Source organism: Sycon ciliatum, chromosome 4 (genome assembly GCF_964019385.1).
Source record: "Sycon ciliatum chromosome 4, ocSycCili1.1, whole genome shotgun sequence".
Taxonomy (NCBI): Eukaryota; Metazoa; Porifera; class Calcarea; order Leucosolenida; family Sycettidae; genus Sycon; species Sycon ciliatum.
In genome coordinates this window covers 23,137,802-23,162,819 of record NC_088646.1, presented here as the reverse complement: position 1 = coordinate 23,162,819, position 25,018 = coordinate 23,137,802, and the positions used below count along the sequence as shown (strand labels likewise).

The 25,018-nt window shown below is 46.3% G+C and overlaps 1 protein-coding gene across 2 annotated transcripts; it reads left to right on the top strand.

The window, feature by feature from the left end:
- Positions 1–691: 691 nt before the first annotated feature.
- On the top strand, positions 692–24,843 carry LOC135815096 (rho-associated protein kinase 1-like). 2 transcript variants are annotated; one of them, XM_065328342.1, is made up of 47 exons: positions 692–1,129; positions 1,239–1,320; positions 1,410–1,510; positions 1,611–1,670; positions 2,973–3,050; positions 3,569–3,626; positions 5,759–5,961; positions 6,392–6,448; positions 7,175–7,262; positions 7,544–7,585; positions 8,269–8,365; positions 9,587–9,678; positions 10,414–10,517; positions 10,604–10,662; positions 11,356–11,401; positions 11,643–11,725; positions 12,015–12,063; positions 12,518–12,607; positions 12,758–12,799; positions 13,029–13,127; positions 14,157–14,237; positions 14,457–14,516; positions 14,748–14,841; positions 15,324–15,430; positions 15,603–15,674; positions 15,871–15,931; positions 16,097–16,257; positions 16,454–16,632; positions 16,822–16,888; positions 17,149–17,252; positions 17,459–17,540; positions 17,711–17,815; positions 18,154–18,268; positions 18,417–18,520; positions 18,736–18,867; positions 19,031–19,093; positions 19,252–19,290; positions 19,568–19,706; positions 20,028–20,098; positions 20,306–20,400; positions 20,736–20,820; positions 21,042–21,107; positions 21,557–21,686; positions 21,881–21,946; positions 22,329–22,563; positions 23,077–23,219; positions 23,461–23,779. In XM_065328342.1, the coding sequence occupies exons 1-47, from the start codon at positions 1,040–1,042 to the stop codon at positions 23,493–23,495; spliced, it is 4,311 nt and encodes a 1,436-aa protein (XP_065184414.1). In that variant the 5' UTR covers positions 692–1,039; the 3' UTR covers positions 23,496–23,779. The 2 variants fall into 2 exon arrangements, with proteins under 2 accessions (XP_065184414.1, XP_065184415.1); XM_065328343.1 differs by lacking the exon at positions 23,461–23,779 and adding an exon at positions 23,835–24,843 and having other exon boundaries at positions 697–1,129.
- Positions 24,844–25,018: the final 175 nt, after the last annotated feature.

The following is a 25,018-nucleotide window of genomic DNA, read 5'->3' as shown; positions in this document are numbered from 1 at the left end:
TAACATGTACGATGAGCTAGGCAAAAAAGCATAAAAGCATAGCGTAGGGCCCTGAGCTTCCAGCTCTCTCGTTTGACGACTCCCTGCATGTCATCAAGAGATCATACCATGGTTTACATTGTAGTTGCATTTTTTTACCAGGCGTGGGCCATCCCGGCCCGCGGCCCGGGCCCCTGATTTCATAGGTGCCAAACATTAATTTTTATTTTACGTTTTTCATTGGCCACTTGTCCGTTTGCGACGTCCGCGTAGATCTACGCGTGCCACCCGTACCCGCGGCGCGTAGCACGCGAGCTCATAGAGTCATACTACTAGTCGTACAAAACTAACGTTACTTGAAAAAGTAGATCGACGTGATCGTGACTCAACGCGACTTCGACTTGATCATTCGTTTTACATTATTTTAGCGTAGTATGTCATGTCATCACGATCACGTTACGTATTACGTACGTAGATCTTTGTCAGTCGTTGTGACCCTGCATGCGGCGCACAGAGCCAGAGCGGGGTTGAAATGGACTGGTACATGCATGGTATGACTGACTTGACTTGTACAAGTAGTTGTACTGTAGCCCAACAGCCCCCTGCATGGTGCAGCAGTTCTGTTTGTGATCGGATCGCGGAGTGAAGTGAGTCAGTGCAGTGAGTTGGTGTGAGCCCGAGATCGAGCATCGAGCTGCATGGCCTGCGACAGTGCCAGGAAAACGTGTCAAAATATTTTCGGGATCTGGCCGTTTTCATTTCTTCACGTTTTGGACCTTCTGATGGCCCTTCTTCTTTTTAGCCTACCATGAACTTGTAGTGATCCATAGCTTTGGTGAGAAGCTAGTCAGCGAAGGCTTGGCCCCTTCGCGCGGTCGTTCATTGCGGCTGTGGCGGCGCAGGTTGGGCGTCGATCCAGTGTACAGGAAGTTTTCATCTGGCGGAGAAAGAAGTTGTAAAGGAGGCTAGACAATAATTCTTCAGCATTGCTCCCCTTCTCCGGGCAGTTTCCTTCTCCAGTAGTTATTCTAAATAATGCTGTGAATATTGAAGTTGAGGAATGGATTCCTTGTTACCGAAAGACAGGCTTGTTCGCCTGTATGAAGATGTTCACGATCCCGTGTCTGTCTTTCATATTGATGCCTTGCTGGTACGAACTGATGCCTGTGACACCCAGTGGCCGGAATAGTGGCAGTGACCATCTCTCTCTCTCTCTCTCTCTCTTCCCTCTTTCTCTTGTGTGTCGCTTGTTGGAACAGGACGGAGTGTTGGCGATGGTGAATGATTGCAATTTCCCCAGCATGCGCCGCAACAAGAATGTTGAGAATTTTTTGGATCGTTGTAAGTTTAGATATGGATTCTCTCTGGGTCCAACGAATATCGTTCAATCCTGCGTTGTTGTTTCCTTCTGATCACCTGGTAATTTGCAGATGAGAAACCAGTTCGGCGCATCAATGAAGCTCGCTTGACGAAGGATGACTTCAAACTGATCAAGGTTATCGGTCGTGGAGCTTTTGGCGAAGTCCAATTGGTGAGAATTTGGAATATCTTTGAAAGTTAAGCGATATTGTCCAATAGTTCTTATCTAGTTCTAATGCATTGTTTGTTGTTCGGTGCCGATATCCTTGTAGGTCCGCCATAAAGCTACCAAGAAGATTTTCGCTTTGAAACTTCTCAGCAAATATGAAATGGTAAGTTAGTTGAAATTGAGCGTTCGTTCAATTCACTTTACGAGTTTATTGCTTTGTAACACGGTGTAAGCTGTCATGATCGTGCTTGACATATTGTTCGTAAATCACCGCGCGGCTTGTACTTGTAGCTGTTCGCGGATGTTGCAAGGCCCAGGTTACAAGTAGGGTTCTCTTCGTAGTTCGTACACATACTGATATCGTTCTCTTGTAAAGTTCCTTCAAATTGTGGAAATGAATAATTTAGGTTCTCAAGCATGCCTTGGCCCTACTTCTCTTGAGTGACACCTGCTAAGCCGTGCTTTCACTGTACTGCGACAAAGCGTCACGAAGCGCAGTAACATCGACTTGAGCATTGTTCGTACGAACCTCCCTGACCATTGATGACAAGTGTGACATTACTGTGACATTGTCCAAAGCTCCATTACATGCATTGTGTGTGTGTGTGTTTGTTTGTGTGTGTGTGTGTGTGCACGCTCGCGCGTGTGTGCGCACGCGCGCGTGTGTGTGTTGTTACCGTAATGTACAACGAGTACGTGCAAGGTCTTGGATAAATAATGCACCCAAGTACACGTGATCACCTGTGACCAGGCAATACACTTTGAAACCTGGGCCTATGAAGATTGCTGTTGCACCTGTATGGTGCATGTTGACACCTGGGGGCATGCGGATCTTTGTTCCACCTGTCCGCTGTAGTGCGAAGCATTAATGCTTTTCTGTGTGTGCACGATACTCGGCCAGCTGTATGCACATTTTTATAATGCTGTTCTCCAGCAAACGATCTAAAAGGTGATAGGGTCAGCAGGCATTGCATAGGGTCATAGGGGTTTTCAATTGTTTGCGAACGATTTTTACTGGATATTCAAGGGATATGAGTTGTCAAGATATTCAGGTGCCGTTCATGGTGCGCTACAAAGTATATCTATGAAGGGAGCATATTTTCGGACAGATGCTGAAAGACGGCAGTATGACTGAGCACTGGCCGGCGTTGCCATCAAACCTTTTTTGTTCATTACTTGCTTTTTGTGTCAACGAAAAGTGTTTAACTTCAGGTCCAGCACCATATTATGTATGTAGATTCCTAATACACAATCTGCGTACAGAACTGTTTGAACTCCTCTATTTACATGGAATTATATTTACTGAAGGGTGTTTGTCATGCATGTTTTCCCAGATCACTACCTATCACCGTGAATATGCATCTATAGGAAAGGCCCTCTTTTGGTCATACCAACGCTAGGTAGCGGTGGACTGTAGCTGTTCCTCATATCTATGGCGGTTCTCTCACGTCTTTGCGTTGTATAGGTCAAGCGGTCTGACTCGGCCTTCTTTTGGGAAGAGCGGGACATCATGGCGCAGGCAAGCAGTGAATGGATTGTTCAGGTGAGTCGCTGGGCTGTATCAGGACTGGGTGACTTCTGCTGGCGTTGTACTGGCTGCGTGTGGTGACTGCGAAAGTCTTCACTGCTCTACATGTAAACCATTTGACTTGTGTAGTCTGCTGCGTATCGATTCTGAACTATTTTGGCTCCGTGGAGCATTCAGATTCTCTGGACGTCTGCCTTGATGTCTCTGTTTTCAGTGGGCTATATATAGTGCTTCTGGCACCATCTATTTCTCCATTGAAAGTCCAGTCAGAAAAATTTAACCTGCTTTGCAGAATAATCATGGAACCCTGAACATTTTCGTATTTTTCAGCTATCCGTTTCCAGTTGCAGTTTTTCGTTTTCAAGTGTGTTTTTCGTTCAGGGTTTCTGTAATTTATTAGGGTGGATTACCGCGTGACAATGTACACACTGGCAGATCCCAAACCCGCACGAGTTCGAAAACCATGCCTTGGTATTTGTTTCGGCATGTTCATCTGACATGTGAATGTATTTCCGATCTTGTTGCTTATGCAGTTGCATTATGCATTCCAAGACTTGACGTTTTTGTATATGGTGATGGAGTACATGCCTGGTAAGAAGTGAAATGTGTTTTAGGTCAGCTTTTAGTGCTGTCCACTACATGTACTAGTATGCACGTAATGTGTGCAAAGCTGGGCCATGACGTCTCCAACCCTCAAGTTATACCCATGCATGAGTGCCTATTACATGTATCTACGAGTGCATATTGTGTTGTAGTTAAGTGAGCTCTTGTACCATCTGCATACTGGTTCTGACTCAGTCATTGCTTAGGTGCTGATCTGGTGGTTGTCTGGAACACGAACGTTTAGGTATAGGCTAAGCTCCAATGTCGGTGTCAGGGCAAGTTCTGTTGTTGTAAAATTCTTGGAGTACATCATAGTTGTAAGTTTGTGGCGCGAACATGTACAGTTGTGGCAAGTGAAATGCGACACTTGCCATAGGGTACAGCGCCCCAAATGGACACCAATGATGTAATGCACTGCACCTAATTTGTACAATAGAGCCGTATGCATCCCAAACAGATCGAAAGGTCACAGCGTAGATACACACAGTTCACAAACATGGTACACATAAGGAGTACTGGTATCCAATCCTCATTCATTTTTTAAATTTTTCCAGCACCTTTTGAACCTTGACTGTGATGAGTACGAGTTTTGTCATCAGACAGATAAAGTTGTATGTAACACATGTACTACGTATGCAGGGCTACAGGGGCTGCAGACTGCATGGTGCAGTCCCTTATGCCAAGTGTCGGATTTCACTTGCCACAACTGTAGTTGCATGACATGCACGAAGTGCAACTGAATTTTAAGTTGCTCTGCAACGTACATGTACATGTTTATTAGTATACCTCTGGAATAGGGCTGAAACGATCATCCATTTAGCCCAATCGATTACTCTTTATCATAACGATCGATTATTCGATTATAATCTTTAAGAGGCCGCACCTGGAATATGTACGTGGAATGGCCAAAAATCCAACCAGTAAAATTCCTCGCGTGAAGTCTGAACTGTACGCGTGCTGTTATGTATGTAGACCGGACGCGACCTTGACCTCGAGCTTCATGCTCCAACTTCGTTGTACTACACTATATATTGTACTGTATTCGATGTTTGAACTCGCACTGCGCGTTCTACGTCCTGAGCGGCTGCGACGCAGCGCGTGCAGTGTGTAGTACTGTGTACTACTCTGCGCTGCATGCACTGCGCGTATAAGAAATTAAAAATTTAACCCTTTACCATCCGACCAAATTTCCCCAGGAGTCCCAAATGCAATAATTCTCACCTTATTCTGAGAATATCTTCAGTTCTAATCAACCAATTTTCACTATCTTGGGCATTCTGGAAAGCTCTCCACGAGCTGCGTACATTGAGCTCAAACAGGACACTACCGAGATCACATATCCAGCGCCAGGGAGCTTCGAATACACCCCATCGCTGGATATACGAGGAAATTCTCTCCTCGCCAGCCATTTCTCGCTCCTTCATCGTAAACATTCCAAATTTTTTGCTTGAGTTTCTTTTCATGCTGCCCACGTGATCAAAGCATGCCAAAGTGACTCAGCATGTCAGGAGAGGGGAAAATCCCCGCTCAAGGTCAGTCACTCGAAAAGAAATTCGACTTTTGCCGTAGCTGAAATGTCGAGCGACATATCTTTGGAATGCGACATCGCAGCTCTTTACTGATTGCTGCAATGGAAAGCTGGGCTCTTCGGCTTCTTTCTAGATACTTAGTTCTTTACATTCCGACAAGAATCGATCGAGTTACGAATGTTTTAGTGTATGCATGTCCATCGATCTCTAGAGATCGATTCAAGTACGCACGGATGGTAAAGGGTTAAAAAACGCAAAATAATCGTAATCGGTAATCTAAACGATTGCTTGATCGTTAGAGTTATCAAACGAGTACTCGATTATTCGGTATAATCGTTTCAGCCCTACTCTGGAATACAGGGCACTCGATCACTTCTATTGCTAGCTGCGGATCTGCACACTGCAGATTGTATACAGTAGGCTTTTGCTGGCGTTGCACCACTGTACAGTTGGGCATGGTATAGCACACATCTGTAGGTGACTTTGACGAAGCATGGTAATATGCATGGCTGATATGATGTTGAAATATATTGCGTCAAGTTCTTCCTTCAAAACTGTCTCTGCTGTGTGCATGTTCTTCTGTTTGAAAAGGTGGCGATCTTGTCAACTTGATGTCTAACTATGATATACCTGAGGAGTGGGCACAGTTCTACATCGCTGAAGTTTGCCTGGCACTGGACAAGATCCACTCGATGGGTTTCATTCACCGAGACGTGAAGCCCGACAACATGCTGCTGGACGGCAGCGGGCACGTGAAGCTTGCCGACTTTGGAACGTGCATGAAGATGGACAGTGTAAGCGAATCTGCAACATAGCCACATGTACTTTGGTGGTGAAGGATAGGATTAGCCCTGAGTGTTTTGTGAAATGGTGGGCAGTCAAGACGGTCGGCATCTCACTACGGAATATTCACCCGTGCTCAAAAACGTCATGCTTGAGAACATTTGCTGTTTTTGGCCTTTTCTCAGGTGTGTTTGCTGTGCTTGTTTTAGTTTAGAACTTCAATATAAAACCATGCCAAAAATTGACTGAGTAATGATACTTTGCCGTTGATCGATTTTGTTATATGAAACCGTGGAAGGTCTAAGTCGTTTTGTCAAGCACCTAAAGCTCGACTTGTTTGTAGCACATGTGTGCTGCACATTGTTGCAGCGAGTATAGGATTTTGATTGTCCTGTTTATTCGGTTTTGATTGTGTTACTTGCTCTCTCTTCCATATTGCAGAAAGGCATGGTGAAAGCAGACACAGCTGTTGGAACACCGGACTATATTTCACCTGAGGTAATGCGCAGGCTTGCTGCAGTACTCCATCTACCGGCACTTTCCAATGCTGGAGGGCCCTTTTTTATCATTTCCAACTGCATGGATCCTCCACAAATTCCTTGCACGTACAGTGAAACCTGTCTAAGGCGACCGACCCCTCAAGGGACGAGAAAAAGTGGTCGCCGTGGCCAGGTGGTCTTCTTATCCAGGTTCAGTGGGTCACGTGACCATGTCCGCATGCGACACATCATTTTGATCAGTGTATCACAGTGCACACACCTACGCTACTCTAGCACGACTCATGTGCCTGGTGTCCTCAGACCTGTCAAGTGTTGTGCATGCACCATGTACATCTACACTTCCTGCACTGATGTGTAGATCTACAATGCATGGTGCACGATGCAATACGTACATTTACATGTACTAGCACTGTGCAAAGCGGTCGTGTGTGGGTGGTCGTCGGTCGCGTTGAGCAAGTGGTCGCCTTATTCGAGCTGTTTTGAATGTGAATGCGTCCGTGACAAGGAAAAGTGGTCGCCATGGTCGAGTGGTCGCCTTATCCGAGTGGTCACCATTACAGGTTTTACTGTATCATATTCTTATTGCTGTGTTGGTACACATGCATGCAGTGCACGTAGCACGGTCACTCAACCGTTTTGGGTTAGGCGCCCGTCCTGCTCTGTAGTGTTAGCTGCAGGTTGGCTACATATGCGAGTATTGGTCTCTGTATTGTCTGTTGCACAGGTGTTGAAATCTCAGGGTGGCGGTGGCTACTACGGGCGCGAATGTGACTTCTGGTCAGTCGGCGTTGTGCTATACGAAATGCTTGTTGGTAAGTACGCTGTTGTGTTTCCTCTGTTGAACCGTTTTGCTCAGCTGTAGTCTTGGTGAGGGAATTATTTGTGGGAATCGTGCAAGTACTGTAGTCCTTTTCAGCAGGAGTAACTCCCAATAGCCTTCCTTGCTATCCCCTTCTGTGGCTGCCTTCTACATCTTTCTTGGGTCTCTAATGCGTGATATCTGGGTGCAGTGTTATCATGGGTGCACATCAGGAGAAATCATATCTGTCTGCTCATCAGCTCTTCTTCCATGTTCTCCATTGATGTTGTCAAGGTGATACCCCATTCTACTCGGACTCGCTTGTTGGCACATATGGTAAGCCTCTTTCTGTTGTAGTAATGGTACTATAAGTGGTGCCGGGATGGGCCCAGGCTTAGGCTGCGTTCGTTTTTAGCTACCTGGCAGAGTAGAGTAGAGTCACTCTACCGATAGAGGTAGATGGTAGAGGCAAGTGCACGAACGCTGTTCTACTGGATTCAGTAGTTTACACGATGTGTACGTGAAATGTTTCTTTTTTTGTATGGAGTTGTGTGCAAATCATTGATCTTGCTGGAAATCCCGTAGCTCTACCAACTTCTACCGGATTCTACCAACTTTTTCCTGGTAGAGCCGTTTGAGTAGATTTTTTTTCAAAAAAAACGAACAACTCTACCGAAAGAAGTAGTTTCTACCCAAACCTGTAGATCAAAAACGAACGCCCCCTTAATAGTGTACATGTTGCATTTCAAACCACGCTGAGTGCTGTTTCAGCTCGTAAAGCTTGAATCAGTGTCCTTCATGCATCCCCTCTTGTCTTCCAACTTTTCATGTGGCTGTCTTTTCCAGTACACATGTTTGAAGTGAAATGCATCTGCTTTGCTTTGCACACTGCTCAGTTCTGACTTTCTTTGGTTCGTTTCCCTTACCATTTCCGTACGCTTGTGCCTAGTGGTATTATCAGCTGTCCTCTAATAATGCTCTGCCCCATTGCTCTTACCTGTTCTTTGTCTTTGGTGCAGGCAAGATCATGGATCACAAGAATGCCCTCTCTTTTCCGTCTGATGTGGAAATTTCGAAAAATGCCCAGAGTCTCATAAACGGCTTCCTAGCTGAACGGTGAGTTGTGTGTTTCGAGGGTCAGGCATATTAGGGGGGGGGGGGGGTCTTTCTTTTTTCGGAGCACATACTGCCCAGTTTTTCCCCTGATTGCGCTCACTTGACACTGTGGTCACACTGTGTTTGTTTGCTGAGGAGGGTGCACAAGCACTATGCGCACCTTGGAGCGAAAACGAGAGAACCAACACCTGAAATCACCAGTACCTTTTCAGGTACTGGCAGAATCGATTCTCGCCACTCACCAACCCCTTGTGACTTGTATCCATGAAGTAATGGAGTTACTTTCATTCATGAGCAGTGAGCAACGTGCTCAGAGCCTGGTTTGTGCTTGGGGACTTACAAAGTGTGAACTGCATAAGTGTAATGATTGTATTGCCTGCAAGTCTTTGATACATTATCACACTATATGTTCGGTTGGTTCCTGTGGAAGTATACTGCATTGTAGCACTTTTTTCAAGCTCGTCTCACCTGGTTCCATAGTAATACGTTTACTCTCTCGCTCCAATTGACATACTTCTCACCTGCTCGTCAAGTTTATGACCTGTGTGTTGCCAATCGCGGTATCTGTTGTCACATCTGATCCGTGGTCCATCATAAATACTGTATATCATGTAATTTTAGCTGTATTTAAATTTCGGTACCAGGGACCTGCCAGGTTTCAGGTATAATGTAGAATTAGGTGACCAGCCTACCCTTCACATACAGTGCATACTCTAGTGCCTTTTAGGTGTAATTTAAATTTAGGTGCCTGGTTTCTCTACCGAAAAAACCGAAATTAAAATTACACCGAAAATTACATGTTATACAGTACCCAGTTTCTTTCAGGGCCATTTAGTTGTATCTTCCCGGTGATGAGCCATGCCCAAAAATTTGGTGACATGTGACAGCAATAAAAAGGAGCATTGAGTGAGCGAGTCGTGGAAGTTTCGGTTTCCTGACTTACAGAGTTCTTTCGAGACTTAGATGAAAGCCATTGCGGTAGATATGATTTGTTTAGGTACTGCAGTGTGCGTGGCAAGGCAGCTCTTGTGTCTCCGAGTCAGTGTCATCCCTTGAATACACCTGCTTGTGCAGGTTACGCTTCTCACGAGTTACCTACTACTATTATGGGTTACTGGGCTTTCGATCGTTCTTCCATTTTTTGTTGTAATGTTTGTTTCTCATTGGTTTTAATACTGTTTTTGTACCTGTTTCTATGCTCCATTTCCTCTGACTGTACAGGGAGACGCGTCTGGGCACGTATGCATTTGACAAAATCAGGGCTCACCCTTTCTTCAAGTCACACAAGTTCACCTGGGAAAACATTCGCCAAGGTAAGATGACCAGAAAGCTGACTCACTCTGGTGTCCCAGCAGTAGAGCTATCCTGGTGCTAACATAATGTTGATACACTGGTTGCTGCAAGTACATATGTGTTCAAGGCATCTTCAAGCAGCCAGCATGCAACCAGGAACACCGCTATTGCTTTTTTTCCCATAAGCCCCGCGTGCCTTTTGAGTTCCAAATGACCTAATGTTGTTAAAAGTGTGACCACAGTGTACCCACTCAACTGTCACCACTGTGGCCACTCTCAAACGTTCAGGCTGGTGGAGCTAGGGGCCTGGGCCTGAGCATAACTTAACAGCACTGCGATATGACCACTTTGCAGTAGTACAACGACACAAGTTGGTACTGGCCAATGTCTAGCAATCTGGTGCTGATGTTCATAGTGTTGTGAATGACTGCAGTGTCTTGAGTAATGTGTAGTTGTATGGCAATCATGATGCTAGGCCCGACCATGTGTCATGTATATAATGGTCAGGATGTGAACAGCTCTGCATGGAGTACTATTGCTGCCTATCTTGTGCAATGGTCTGGATGGTCGTTTCGATACACCGGACCATCTCAGAAATCAGAGACCATTTTGGACTGTCGCGAGAGCGGTCAGATTCCCGAGGGTCCAGTTTGCATACAGACCATTATGGTTTACGCACTGCATACATGTACATGCCATCGCTTTTCCTGCTTTTAAATTCTACCTGTTTGTGTTCACTCCCTTTGCTGATGCAGCTGTCGCACCTGTTATTCCCGAGCTCTCTGACGAAACCGACACCCGGCATTTTGATGACATCGATGAGGAAGATAAGGGCCAGGAGTCATTTGCTGTTCCAAAGGTTAGAGCGTTAATTTTGTTTGTTCTGGGTAGAAGTGGCACTGCGACTGACTTACATTTTTCCTTCTTTCTTTCATGATTGTGCAGACATTCGCAGGAAACCAGCTGCCCTTTGTCGGATTCACATTCAACAAGGCTGAGCAGTCGTAAGTACACGTGCCGTATGTGATCTACCCTTCACACTCTGTCACGTCCCAGCTGATGTTACAGCAGAATGCCGAAACCAGGCAATCTAGTGCAGAACGCTCCAGAGTACCTACCACCTCTCGCCCAGAATGTGCAGGTCATGTCCACACCCACAGCACTTCAAAATTCCTCATGTACATGCACGTCATTGCTTTCCTATGGTTGTGCACAAAGTAACCACAGCTTTTGCACCTTTCTCACTAGCCACAAGTACCGATAGTTCTTTATGGTGGAGATTATGCAGAGCTCAGATAGGCCAGTGCAGTAAGTAACAGACATTCTTGGGCCCCAGGCACCCAAGTAAGAGAAGGTCGAGTGTACAGCGTTACTTCCTTCAGGATTGTTCTCCAGCATTGGCCTTTAGCCATGGATTTGAGCCGCACCATGACAAAAGGGTGGTTATGGCAACAATTTCACAAACCGAGTTATGGACACAGCGCAATGGCTGAATTCTCACTGCTTCTGTTGCAAAAAAAACGCATTCAAAAAGCTTGATAAATCGCAACGAAAACTAATCGAATTCAAAAAGAAAAAGTGCATACTCAACTTTCAAACGAGTTTTTCTCAGTTTGATGTAGCGTGCCATAAGCACCCTTTTGTCGTGGCGCGGCTCATTTATGTGTGTCTGCTCGTGTGCTTGTGTGTATATCCAGGATTGTGAAGGGTGGCGAGCCGCGTACTATGAGAGGAATGTCTCTGGTGAGTGCAAGTAACTGGATACCGGTCTTTCTTCTTCTGCTGCCATGGGTGTTATTCTGTTGTGCTGGAAAATTATGACGTGAACCATGCATAAATGACGCTGTGATTGTTTTCGAAAACATTTGAAGGGATAACGCTGGGGAAGTCCCCCAGGAAAGAAATGTTATTGCAATCATACATGTACCGAGCAAAGACGTGCATTCATGTCTTCATGTACTTCAATGTATTTTTCTGCCTGTAGACTAACGAATCTATCAGTGGACGAGATGTGTCCGATCTACGCCGTGCTGTTCAAGAGAAGAACGAAATCGAGGCCAAAGCCAAGTATGTTTTTTTCTTTCTGGGTACATTCATTATGTGTGTGCTGTAGCTGTGTGGGCTTACAGCAACATAATGGTCATGTCATGGTTGAGAATTGTGCTTGTAGTGGCAGTTCATGCCGTGATGTACGGTGTTCGAATTGACCGTGGTCTAGCGCTAGCGAATGCTCTCTGATGTTGATTGAATTGGACACGATGCATGCCAAGGTGGAAATCAGTCTGGAAGGCAGCCCAATTTGTCTCTTGTTGATGACCTTGTTTGTCTCGGGACTTATTGTTCTCTCTTGCTACAGGGACGTTGGGCTGAAGCTTTCTCAGGTTACGACAGAGCTGGAGCAGAAGGTACGCATGCTTTTTGTCTTGATCCGTATTCCTTCATGTCGAGTTCCATTCCGTAAAAGTCCGTAAATAAGTACCTGCCCGAAAGAAATACCCCCTTCATTCTTTTGGCTCTGTCTGTTGAAGTCAAATCAAGCCCGATAAACATACTGCCCGAAATAAGTACCGGTACGAGGCGCACATGCAGCACGTAGCATGTACATCTACATGTAAATGACTTCTCCACTACACACAAGTCAGGTCTGAAAGTTAGTTCGTGCCCGAAAGTCAGTACCCGCCCGAAAGTTAGTACGGGTGTGGTCACTAAATTCGAAAGTAAATACATACTTATTTACGGACTTTTACGGTACTGTTCCTCTTGTCAAGTCGTGCAAGTTTCCATCGTTCATGTAGTTCACTCCTCATTGCTGCCACCATGCCGTCTTCATTGTTACGCCTGCCTTTCTCTGTCCTGCAGAATACCAAGATCGACGAATTGACATCTGAAGCAAAGGCTCAGCAGCTGGAGGTGGCAGAGATGCGTGCACAGCTAAAGAGCTTGCAAGAGGTGCGTTGTTGCATGGCCATGTGTGTATATGTGTGTGTGTTGGGGGGCACGTGGTATATTTTTTGCTCGCTTCAGGACTCTGGTTTGGGCTTTTTTATAACTGTCTTTGTAATTGGTTCCTTCCTGTTGTGGCTGTGTTTCTCCCATTAGATCAAGACTCTGTACCAAAAGGAAGTGAAAGCTAAGGAGGAGGTAAGCTTTTCCTACTCTGCCATTGTCTGCAGGAAAGATGACAACCTTGTCACTTGGTATGCCCTACCCCTGTTGTCACTGGTATCTACGTACTGTCCGTGTGTTAGTATCTCGCTTGTCTGTTCCATCATGTTGTTGAGATGAGTACTTTCTTATGGTCTGTTCCACTGACTCTTTGTGTTATGAAAGGTTAAGTTCATGTGACCTCTTGTTACTTGTTCACCTGCAGCTTGAACTCTCCCTGGAGGCTGCCGAGAGCACTGCGCGACTCTCAATGACCAAAGAAATCCTGGCTGCTAATGATAAGGCATCTTTGCTAACAACTGAGGTCAGTGCTACTGGCATGCTGTGCTTTCATTTTTGTTGAGCGTCTCCGTATGTCGTTGAGCGTGGAGCTGTGTGAAGTCCTTATGAGCTTGGTATGATACGACTCGAATGTTACATTAGGCCACCCTTTGTTAATTCATTGTTTAACGTCCTTTTTTTTCGCGAAAAGGTACGCGGGAGGGCGAAAAAACAAACAAAAGCCCATTCCAAAAACTGGAAACCCCAATCAAACATTTTGACCAGTAAAGCATGTGATATATACAATATTTCTGGGTCTAACGGCACTTGCAGGCATAGAACAACACTCTTTGATGGTACATTGGAGCACATGCCTGATGAATCCAACAAAACAGGTACATAGCATGGAGTTAGCATGTCATGAATTCATTACATCTGGATTTTTACTAGGACACACACCGTACGATATTTAAAAGCCAACAAAAAAAGAAAAAGAACACAAGACAAAGGCATGCCCGGGAGGCAAGATTATAAGTTTAAGGTCATGATCGGCACACTGTGAAACTACACAATCATGTATTTACAACTTCGCATATTATTGGTACTACTACTTTCTTGGTTTTTTTCCGGTCGGAGGCAAAAAGGTACGCGGGCGCGGACGTTAAACAACGAAAAAAGAAAGGGTGGCCTTGCAATGAAATGCGTTGAGCGCATTTCAAAACCATAGATTTGTGAGCCTGTATGTGAGTTTCATGTGGACTTCTAGTTTGCTCTCAAACTGGGCTTTGCAATTCCAAGCTTCTAGGCGTGTTCAGGAACTTTCGGCTTGCAGGACTAAGTCAACACTTAGCTTCTGATAAAAAATACAGAATTGTGAAGCCAAGAGAACCCCGAAGGCATGGATGAAATGCCTAAATGTTGGTGACCTGTGCCACAAATTGTGAAAATAACTGCTTGTAAATGATATTGAATCACACTCGAGCATTGTTCTTGGTTGCTTTCTGCATGTATCTGGATTGTGTAACATGTATAATACCTAATTCTGCCATCTTGTATTGTGCATGTTGTGTAGCTTGAAGATGCGCGGCGTTCTTTGAAGGAGGAGAGGGACGCCAGCTCTCATCTGACAACCGCCAACAAGAACCGGACAGAGGTACTGTACATCACTTGCTGTGCAGCTGCATACTATTCTTCATTGCATTCATCCTTGCTTGGTGTGCTCCTGTCTGCACTTGTCTGTGGTGCTGATATCATGTGATACCCCCCCCCCCCCCCCCCCCCTACTTGTGTTAGCCTTGCCTGCAAGTGCTAGTAGTGATGTGCTTTTTTCACTACATGGGTTGTGTTTGTTTGTGGTGATTCTATTATTCAGGAATCTCTTGCTCTGAAAGCTGAGCTCAAGACTCTCCAAACAAAGGTTCACCAGCTTGAGGTAAGCAATTCCACTGGCGCCGTCTTGTTTTTGGTCTGTCCATTTATGTATATTGTATATTGTTTCAATTCCACGGTCAGTTGCTTGTTGGCAGGTGAGGATGCTCTTATAGCCATGGCAGTTATTACACATGTGCATGATCACTTGTAGTAGGAAGATATTGGGGTTTGCAACCATTGCTAACACTTGTACATCTGAATGCTGTATTGCTACTCTACCCACTGTGTATAGGATTCAGAGAAGGAGCTGCGTAACGTGCAGGAGATGCATGAGGCAGAGCTGGTCACAACTGGCAAGCTACAGGCAGCCATCTCATCATTAGAAGGTATGCTAATTATGCTGTGTGATTTGTCTTTGGGGGTCCTCTTTACCACCACCACCACCACCACCCCTGTTCATAACGTATAGGTGCGTAGTAGTATGTGCCGTGTGCCTGTGCTCTTGGGCACGCGTAGCATACTTTCCCGTGCCTGCCCTCTGGCACACTTGCGCTTGCTTTCCTGTGCATGTGCACTTGGGCCCCGCACAGCATGCTCACCTATGATGTGCGCTTTTGTCCGCACAGCATTCTTCCCTGTCTCTTCCCTTGGGTACACATATGCGTGTAGTACAAGTACTCTCTTGATATGTACCCAGAGTGTACAGCACCACCTTCGTAGTACATTTCCTCCCTATTTTAAATCTGGCAACAAAAGTTACGAAAGCGAAAAGTCTGAGTAGTGACTCCTTCCAGTTTTCACATTATTGTTTTTTTATGCTTGACAGTGGACTTGTCTCGCTTGTTGTGCCTGTATTCGGTGTGTGCAGATGAGAAAGTTGCCCTGGAAACTGAAATTCGTCGCGGCCAGGACGTAACAACAACCTGCAACAAGCAGCTCGCACAGCTTGAGGAGGACATCAAGAATCTACGCAAGGTATGGTGTTGAGCCTGCAAGGATTCTTGCAAACTCGCCAGCACTCGTGTGCTAGTTGTCTTGCCGGTGTTTCCTGTTGTAGTGCTGAATAGCAGTGATGAATGTGCTGGGTATTTTTGGTGTCCTTGCAACATTCAACGTTCATGTTTCCATGTTTGTGTGTGTATCGTAGGAAAAAGCCAACGTTGCGTATGAATTGACGATGCAGACTCAGAAATCTGATGAGATTATCAAAGGCCTCCAGGTAAGTCGCTGTGTCCAGCATGGGCAGTCCTTTTCAGATCGGTATGCTGCTCATGCAGCTCGTGCTATATTTGATAATTCTACCTTTTCCGCTGGCATGCTTCAGTTTGTTATCACTCTATCTCTTCACTGTTCCCTCTTCTCTTCAAGTTGGCATTGTGTCTATAGCATCTGGTGTCTTATCTTTTGCCTTTCAGGAAGAGCTTCAGAATGCGTCGAAGGAGAAGAAGAGCGCGACTAGCTCTGAAGAAGTCCTACGTAAGTCCCAGTCACTCGCTGTCTCTTAGCGAATCACATGTGCAGGCTTGTGTATGTGTGGGGGGAGGGGGTATGCATACAAGTGTACGTGTGGTTTCGGTGATGATATGCATGGAAGTGGTGATCCGTCATAACACAAGTGTTTCCTTCTGGCTTCCTGTGCAGGTATGAAGAAGTCCTTGGATGAGGAGATTGCGAAGAGAAAAGACGCTGAAAGCCGGCGTGCCGAGGCTGAGCGAGAGCTGACCGTGCTGATGGGTGACTTCAAGGACGCTCAACAGAATCTACAGCGCATGGAACAATCATCATCAAGAACAATCAGCAAGGTGAGTTCCCTGGCTAACTGGGTTATTGTGGGATTTCGTTATGTTCCGGTGTGTCATTTCTTCCTTCATGTCAAGTCTGTTTTGTGTTTGTGTCTCCATGTTTGATTCCTGTTGTACTGCTGTTTTGCGTTTTATGATCTTGACTTTGTTTTCCCTCCTTGTGCACATGGTGTGTGCGTGTGTCTTGCTTTTGCAGGTGCGTGAACTCTCCGAACAGGTGGAGCAGGAGGCACATCGCCGCTCTAAACTGCAGGCCGAGATCAAGCAGCTGGAGAGCGCCCAGCAGGCGTGGCGCACCAAGGAACGTCAGCTGCAGCAGTCCGTGCGTGACCTGACACGAGAAAAGTCTACATTAGAAGCAGCTGTAACGCGCAGGTATGCAAGGCAGTGTTTGTTCTGAGGGTACTGCAGCATAAAAATGTCCTTTCCTATGTTCTGTTGGAGGTTGTATTGAGTTTGATATGGGCACGGGGTCTCTTTCCAATCTTGCCATTTCATAGTACAACGGTTGCATTCGTTGTTTAATGGAGTCATATTATATCCTTTGTCTTCTGTCCATTTCAGTTCTGATGCATCCAAGACAGCAAACCGCAATCTCACTGAGCAGGTGGAAATCCAGACCAATCTTGTGGTACGTAGTGGTCGTTGTTGTTGTTTTTGTGACAGTGTACCAGTAAAATTATCGCTGCAAGGACGCTACTTTTCCTGTCAATGGTGTTAATGCCGTGTATGCATACCGGTATCAAAGTGCAAAGGACTTACAGGTAACTGGTACTAGTATATCCTTTCTTGCAGGCACTTCTATCTACATTCTAACCACTCCATCCACCGCACTGAACCCCCGGGTAATGCTTGTGTTCTAATGTTTCTTTCTTTGCTTTGTCTTGTCAGTCCTCGACGAGGAAGGAGCTGGCTGACCAGAAGGCTGCTGCTGCGGAAGTGAATAGCCAACTTTCTGCAGTCCGAATGCAACTAGGCAGCGTGGAGACCGAAAGGTAACTGGCTACCTAGCGCAGCTCGCTTTGTGTGCACGTGCGTGTGTGTGTTGGTGTGTTGTTTGCTATACTGTGCATCATGTAGCATGGGAGTGTTTGTGCTATGCTTTTCAGTGCATGTATTGGTACTGCAGCAACACATGTACTTGGCAAGTTTTGAGCCCTGCTCATACCATCTCTTGTTTCTCTTGCCTACACATCTCCAGGGATACTGCTTCTGCCAAGTTGAACAAGTTGACAGCCAAGTATAACAGTGCCCAGCAGCGGATCGAGCAACTCGATGAACAGGTATGCTTTTGCTGCAAGTGGCTCTTCTCGGACAAGTCTAATGGCGACAGGGGATGGGATTTCTTTCTGCATCTTTTGCCTGTCTGAAAGCTCCTCCACTTCTGCTTGTGTTGTAAATGATGTGTGTGTATATAACGGGCTATGTGGCTTTCTCTTTTTTGTTATGATAGGTTAATGATGCTGAGCGTGACAAGATGATGTGGGAAGTACGGCTGAACGAGGCAGAAGCACGCGCCCGCACGCAACACCAAGAGGGCCGCACTAAGCAGGCTCAGGTCAGACTCAGTCAGCTGTATGATGTAGTATTATTATTTGTATGGCAGTCAGACGTCTTTCATGCCTCGATTGATGGCGTACCTGTACTGTATAGTTTATCCCATGTATAGCGTGTGTTAAATTCTAAAGATTTTAGATCTGCTGCGCACCATCCCACTGTCAGGTGTGATTGTATCGTTTTTCCTGTCTTCTTTGAGGTGTGTGGCGGCCTGGTTGAATATAGCCACACTGAGACATCTTCAATGTGAACAGGCTCAGTAGGTTACTATAGTGTGATGTTTATCGAGATGGCAGAACTGATCGTGTCCTGGTCACGCCATGTTTGTTGTTGATGCAGCTGGAGGAGCAAGTAGATCATCTCAACGAGCGTGTCAGCAATCTGGCACGGGAGCGCGACGAAGTGATTGCTCAGTGCGACCATCTTCAGGAGAAGCTCAACGAAGCAGCAGCGGGTGAGTGCTGGGGTGGAAAGTTTCCTCTATCTATCGTCTCTGTGGCTGCCACTTGCAAAGATTCGTCCTTCGGTAGCGGTCTAGAGTGTGTGAGCACATATGTATCACATACTTTCCTGCCTCTTGTGTACCTTGTCCTGCTGTGTAGTGGCGGCCAAGCAGGCAGAGGAGGATCAGAACCTGCCAGATCATCAGGTTGAGATGGCCAAGCTAAAGAAGCAGCTGGAAACCGAGAAACTTCTCAAGATTCAGGTAGGCCATAAAGAATGATTTCTATTGATTTGGCTGTTAGATATTGCCAACGCTGCATATTACGTATTGGTGTTCGTGCATGTTTCTTGTGTTTGGCTTCTGTGTCGTCGAAGAAACTTCCCTGGCAGTTGAATTTTTGGACGTGCCCGACTCTCTATCCGTCCATCTACCTTGCACCATTTTCATTGTGATCTTTGTTGGTGTTTTATGTTCAGGCTGTGAACAAACTTGCCGAAATGGTACATATGCGTGGTACCATCAAGGGAATAGGCAAGAACAATAATGACAGCGCTGCCGTGCGCAAGAAGGAGAAGGAAATCCGACGACTAAAGGGCGACTTGCAACAGGTTGGTATATTCAATCAGACAACACTGCAGTCCGAGTACTTTCCTGTGTTCATGTACATTATACACGTGTACATTTATAGTGGACTCACCCAGTTGTTCATGTAGTCCTGTTATTGACAGCAGGTTGCTGTGCTCTGGTCTGTTTGGTCCTGATGTTGTGTAGGAGCGTGACAAGTACTCCAAGATGGTCTTCTCCTTCCAGAAGGACTTGACAGATATCCAAGCGGTGAGCTTTCTTATCCTGGCTATTCACTTGCCGTGAACCATTATTTCGTCCTACCGGTATTTGTATAATGTGCATAATGGTGGCTTTGTGTTACCTATTGCTTGAGATGAAACACCGTTGATGGCACTGTTGTCCTGCTTGTCTCTTTGTCCTTGCAGCAAGTAACGGAGGAGCAGCAACAGCGCAAGCAGCTGCAGGTCAGTTAGATGGAATCGGTGGCATTGGCCCCTTCTTGCCTTTCTTCGTGGGTGAATGTTTGATTGATATGGTGGGCCGTGGCAGTCTGTACTGCACTATCTGCCGTGCAGTGCCTTGCAGCTGGTAACCATTAGTTGGGTGTGAAACAGCTCGTTGTGTGCAGCTGCTGAGCAGTAGTATATTGTGCTAGTTCACAATCATGGCTCTACGTATTCTGTCAACGCAACTCTCTGTAATCGGCATGACTGTCTCGCACGTGCTTTTTCTGCTCCCCAGGCTGAGTTGATGGATCGGGAAAAGGAAATTGAACGTGTTCGCTCTGCTATTCAGCACGGCAGTGAAGTCAATAGGTCCTGTACACCGGCAGGTGGCGCCACCCCATCTACACAGCTCTCTCCGTCTTTAGGAGGTGGAGGTATGTTGGATCATGTGCTGCTTTTTTTCCCTGCCCTGCCAGCACCGACATGCCGAGCAACTGGTACATGTATACACGTAGAGAGAGAGGTGGGGGCATTTGGGTCTTGATCGGGGATATCAGAATCACTCAGGACAGACCACCTGTTCGGACCAACCCTTGATCCGCCACTGGCAACACGTCAGTGCCTCATAGATCTTGGCAAGACTCTTTTTCGTTGCAGAGTAGTTTATCTTTTGTTCCCGACATGCAGGCATTTGTTTTTTCGAGTACGAGTATGATAACAGATTTTCCGTTAATGCTGATTTCCATCTTGTTCAGATCAACTCATCTCCAGTATGAAGGTGCCGAGGAATGCGAAGAACATCCGCAAACACGGCTGGAAAGACCAGGTAAGCTATTGGCATTCTGTGTATTTGCCTCCTTGCCATGCTCTTCGGTGCTTATGTGCCGTGGGCCTTTCCGACAAGCCATAATATGCTCACGCGTGTCTGTGCTCACTAATACTGTTCTTTACATGTGTACAATCCTGAGGTCAAGTTCCTCACCTGTATGTACTGGTCTGAACGGTTTGTATACTTTCTTTGTGCCTTGGTCAGGTCATACACGTCGACTTTACCAAGATGTTGATAAACTTCTACGAGTCACCCGATGAACAGCACAGGAACGAGCCAGTAATGTCCATTGATTTTGCGTAAGTGCCGTTGTCTATGACCGTGCCTAGCTAGGCTAAGCCTCTGTCTGGTGTTCGGTAGCCTCCAGCTTACGCGATGGGTTAATGCAGGGAGTCTCGCCGGAGTGCTGCATGCCTGATGAAGTGGACACCAAATCTAAACGCTTGGGTTTGAATCCCACTGTAGTCATCAAGCCACTTTGTAGCGTGTAACTGTATGCTATGCCAATAATATACCTGCTGCCCCCCCCCTAATCTCCCGTATCTTGTTGCACTTTTCGTTAAAAACCTGTTTGGTGATATTTTGAAATTGTACTAATAATTGCCCTGTGTGACTGTATGCACGTGGCTTACAGGCAAGTTCATCGTGTCCGTACGGTCAGCCCTGGTGACCCATGTGTATCTCGTGTTCAGCTGAAGGACATCTCCAGAATATTCCAGGTAAGGGGCCGTCCAGCAGTATTGATAAATTATCGTCACGGACCCTCCCCTACCCACGAAAACGATCGATGAGTACGTACGGACCCTAGGCGAAATAACAGAACCAACGGAAATGTTGCATCGTTGGGGTACACCTCTAAGACCATCTTCCTCTCAATGTTGTTGTTGTTGCTGTTGTTGTTGTTGTTGTTGCTCACTTGTTGCTCACTTGTTGTGTGCAGGTCTACTATGGAGACAGTCACAGTGCCGGTGCATCGACAATCAGTCATGTGACGGAAGTCGGCGGCGTAAGTGGCGTATTTCTTTCTCTCCTTTGCCTCTTGCACTTGTCATAACCCAGATGCATGGCCTGGTTTTGTATGCCGACGTATGTGAAATGCGAGACAGTTCTGTGGCTGCGTTGCTTGCGAATTATGTGTAGTAGAATTCAGTGAAGTAGTTACCAGTTTTCCTCGTGTGTAAGTATAGAAGTTGCGCACACCGAAAATTTGTCGTATTCCAACATAACCGCCTGAGTGGCAAATGGTCATATAAACTTGCTGCAACTTCGACCGGAAAAGGTCTCGGCACCGAAAGTATTTTCGTAGTCCTCACTAAACTTTGCCATGCGCAACTTCTGTTGTTTCACATTCTCAGTTTTTCATTACCAGTATTCTGTGTGTTTGGGCTGAACAGTGTGAGGTATAGCCGTATTTGAATGTTATTGTTCTGCTTGTACTCCTACGGTGTTGTGCAGGAGAAAATGGTCGATTACCTGGGCCATCGGTTTGTTTCCATTCCGATGCATGTTCCGTCGAGCTGTGATGCATGTCACAAACCCCTCCAGTGGGCGCTGCTCAAAACCTACTCATCTTATGAGTGTAATCGTAAGTGTGCTGCCTTTGCTCTCTGGCTTCTTACTGAAATACTGCGTGTTGAGGTGCTCTGCTGCCCCGGTTTGCCTTCAGACGCATGCCGTGAATTTATTACACTCCCCCCACATACAACACACTGAGCTACTCTGCTGTGCTCATATTCCTGAACGCACTTTTTTTTGTTTCTACTGATGTGTAATGTGCAGGTTGCCATCTCAAGTGTCATAAGGACCATGTTGACAAGCAAGATGACGTAATCTTCGACTGCATAGGTGAGTTGCTCTGATGGCGCCGTACCTCGACATCCTTCTTGTTCTCGTTTTGGTCACAGAGGTTTGAGCATTGAAAAAATTCCGTTTGTTGCTCCGTACACAGCATACCGTGAAGTGTTGAGCCTGTGAGCAGCTGTGTTTTTCTCTGCAACAGAAATATCACTTTGTGCTGCACGTTCTGTTTTAAGCCATGTGATTGTAAACCTGTGGGTGTATGCTCTTTTGTGTGTCACATTGTGTGTGTGTGTGGTGTGTGTGTGTGTGTGTGTGTGTGTGTGTGTGTGTGTGTGTGTGTGTGTGTGTGTGTATGCATACGTGTGTATGCCTGTGTGCATGCATACGTGTGTGTGTGTGTGTGTTATGTGTACTAACATGCATGTAGGTGATGTGAACAGTCGTGACCTGCTCATTTTGGCCAACTCCGTGGACGAGCGGCAATACTGGGTCATGCGTCTGTCCAAGCATGCCGTACGGCCGCAGTCCATGGCATCGCCGAGCCAAGTACCGCGGACGGATAGCATGGAGAGTCGTAGCAGTCTGTCGAGTGTTCTTGGCTCAGTTCCTCAGACGCAGTCACTGGGGTCGGTACACCTACACACATCGCCCTCCCTTAGCCGGTATGTCATGTTTGTCCATCACAGTCGACCCAGTGTATTATACCAGTATTGTGTGTGTGTGTGTGTGTGTGTGTGTGTGTGTGTGTGTGTGTGTGTGTGTGTGTGTGTGTGTGTGTGTGTGTGTGTGTGTGTTGAATGGTGTAATCCCAGCACAAGGTGCTATATCTAACATAGCTGTTCGCTATCATCGCTTCCGCGATGGGCATGTGTGTGTGTGTGTGTGTCGGAAGTCATAATTGTTGAGAATCAAGTAAAATCTCCCTGGCAACAACCTGTAGTTGATCTTCTAGGATGCGCGTCAACTGATGTCACACCGGTCATCACAATAGCAAAGGTCACCATTCTTGGGACCCGGCGCCATAACCCCATTTCTCCAGTCATCAATGACCGTACCGCCAACCCATATTTTCCCAGTGAGTTGCACACACACGCGCGCGCGTAAGCACGCACGTGGACACTGGCTATAAGCGTCACTGTTTCAAATTGAGTGTGTCTTTTTTGTTTGTGTTTCAGGGCAATGAGCCATAGCAGTGTCAGCACACCGCCTCTTACACACACCAAGAGCACGCTGTTTGGCAAGCGCAATCAGAGCCGCAAAGACAAGGACGAAGTGAAGCGCGTATCAAGCCAGGGAAAGGGCGACTCCTCTTCCAAACGTGAGTACTCTTAGTTAGTCCCTACCTTTAGTAACGCATTGATACCTGTGGGTTTTGACTTGTCCAGTGGCTGTGAATGCTGCACTATTCCACAGACCTGGGACTTTGTCTTGTGTTCACTAAAGAAACCATGGGGCTACAGCAAAGCGAGTTAAAAAAAACCTTGCTCTCCTTTCTACCGACTATTGAGGTGCCCCTAATGGTATAGGTGTGCTGTGACTGTTGTGTTTAATTCTTTCAGATACACTTAGAGTGCGATCTGAGACTACTTCTTGAGGCTCTGTACTGGTGCTAATTCTTGGAAATGGAATTCTACGCACTGCTCACACTGGTGTTCCTGGGTCTTCAATTGTTGCTGATTAATGGAGCTGTTTGCTAGACGCATCCCCAATGCCATGTGTAGTAATGGGTTCAATCGGGTCTTTGACAAACTGTGCTGAATGGGTACTAGCATCCGTTGGTCTATGTCATAAACCTTATCCACTCTTGGTCCTGCACCACGTGGAGCTGTGCGCCTGTGCACACAACTTGACATTGGTCCTTGTCCAACTGTGTGTGTGTGTGTGTGTGTGTATACGTGTGTTTGTTTGTGTGTGTGTGCGTGCGTGTGTGCAGCTGCATGATATCAGCAACCAGCAGATCAACGTTCATGTATTTCAAGGCGACTGGCGCTTATTAAACTCAATCCTTCAGCAGTACGTGGTCCAATCAGAGTGACAAAGATTCCTATTTCAATGTACTAGTACTTGTTCTCCAAGCAGTGTCCTTTCCTAGCTTTGTGTATTGCTTGTTATTAGTGTAGTGTACACCGTTTTGTATGTACAAAGTATGATATGGATCATTATCCCAAGTCAGTGATAGAGCTGCTCCTATTCCTAGCGTTGCAGCTGTAGCTGCCGCTCATCTACTAGTAAACACCAAGCAGTATTTTGGTTACCATCCTATGTTCGCGTGTTTTGTTTTATCTTCTATCGGTGGCCACAATATACTATGGGACAAGTACCTACCACCGTCCCACTATGCTGCCCTCCCCGTCCCCATTCTGTCTCATAGCCGCCTCTGCTTGCCTCGTACCGTGACAGGTCTGCAGCAGGCCTGATTATTTATTCTGGGACAGACCCCCTGTCTCCGCTGCTGCTGTTGCTGCTGGCGTTGCCTGGCTGCCTGGACAACCCAGTGTTTTAGTGCGGAGAATTCCTCTGCTGTTGTTGTTTCCTTACCGTACTCAACGTTGTTGTCTATACTGAGATTGTCACTAACCCATTCTTTTTTTCTTCAACTTCTCTTGCCGCCGTCTGTTTGCTACTAGTTCTTGTTTTACGCCTCAACGCCTCTTTACTTTGACTAGCACGTTCCTAGCCCCTTCCTCTGCTAGTCTACCAATTCCGTCTCCAGCCCACGTGTACATAGCAGGAGTAGCCTTTCTATATTACTAACGCATGGCACGCGTCCTTGTTGCTCAAAACGTAGTTCTTGTGCTTGTGGCAGGAGTTTGCCACTGAGCCTTTGTATGCTTGATGAGATTTGCACGTGTTAACAATACGAGAAGTAGTACGGTGGTGCGGTGTGTGCACAGCATTTTTGAATATTCCCACACTGGGTACAAATACAAACTGCCATTTCATTTGTTGAGTGAATAGGGAAGGGCTTGAATTGTTATGATGGGTACACGGTACTGTGCGTCCTGTTCTGGATGATACTGTACCGCTAGAATAGTAATAATAATAACTCGCGCTGCTACCTGGGGCTTCACGAGGTGTTTGTCGCGCTGGAAACAAAGCGTCTCTGTAAGTTTGTAT

Coding starts and splice junctions, on each gene's coding strand:
- LOC135815096 (XM_065328342.1), top strand. CDS start 1,040: ATGGATTCCTTGTTACCGAAAGACAGGCTTGTTCGCCTGTATGAAGAT. Junction 12,800..13,028: donor AAGTGAAAGCTAAGGAGGAG/GTAAGCTTTTCC, acceptor GTTCACCTGCAG/CTTGAACTCTCCCTGGAGGC. Junction 23,220..23,460: donor GGGCGACTCCTCTTCCAAAC/GTGAGTACTCTT, acceptor TAATTCTTTCAG/ATACACTTAGAGTGCGATCT.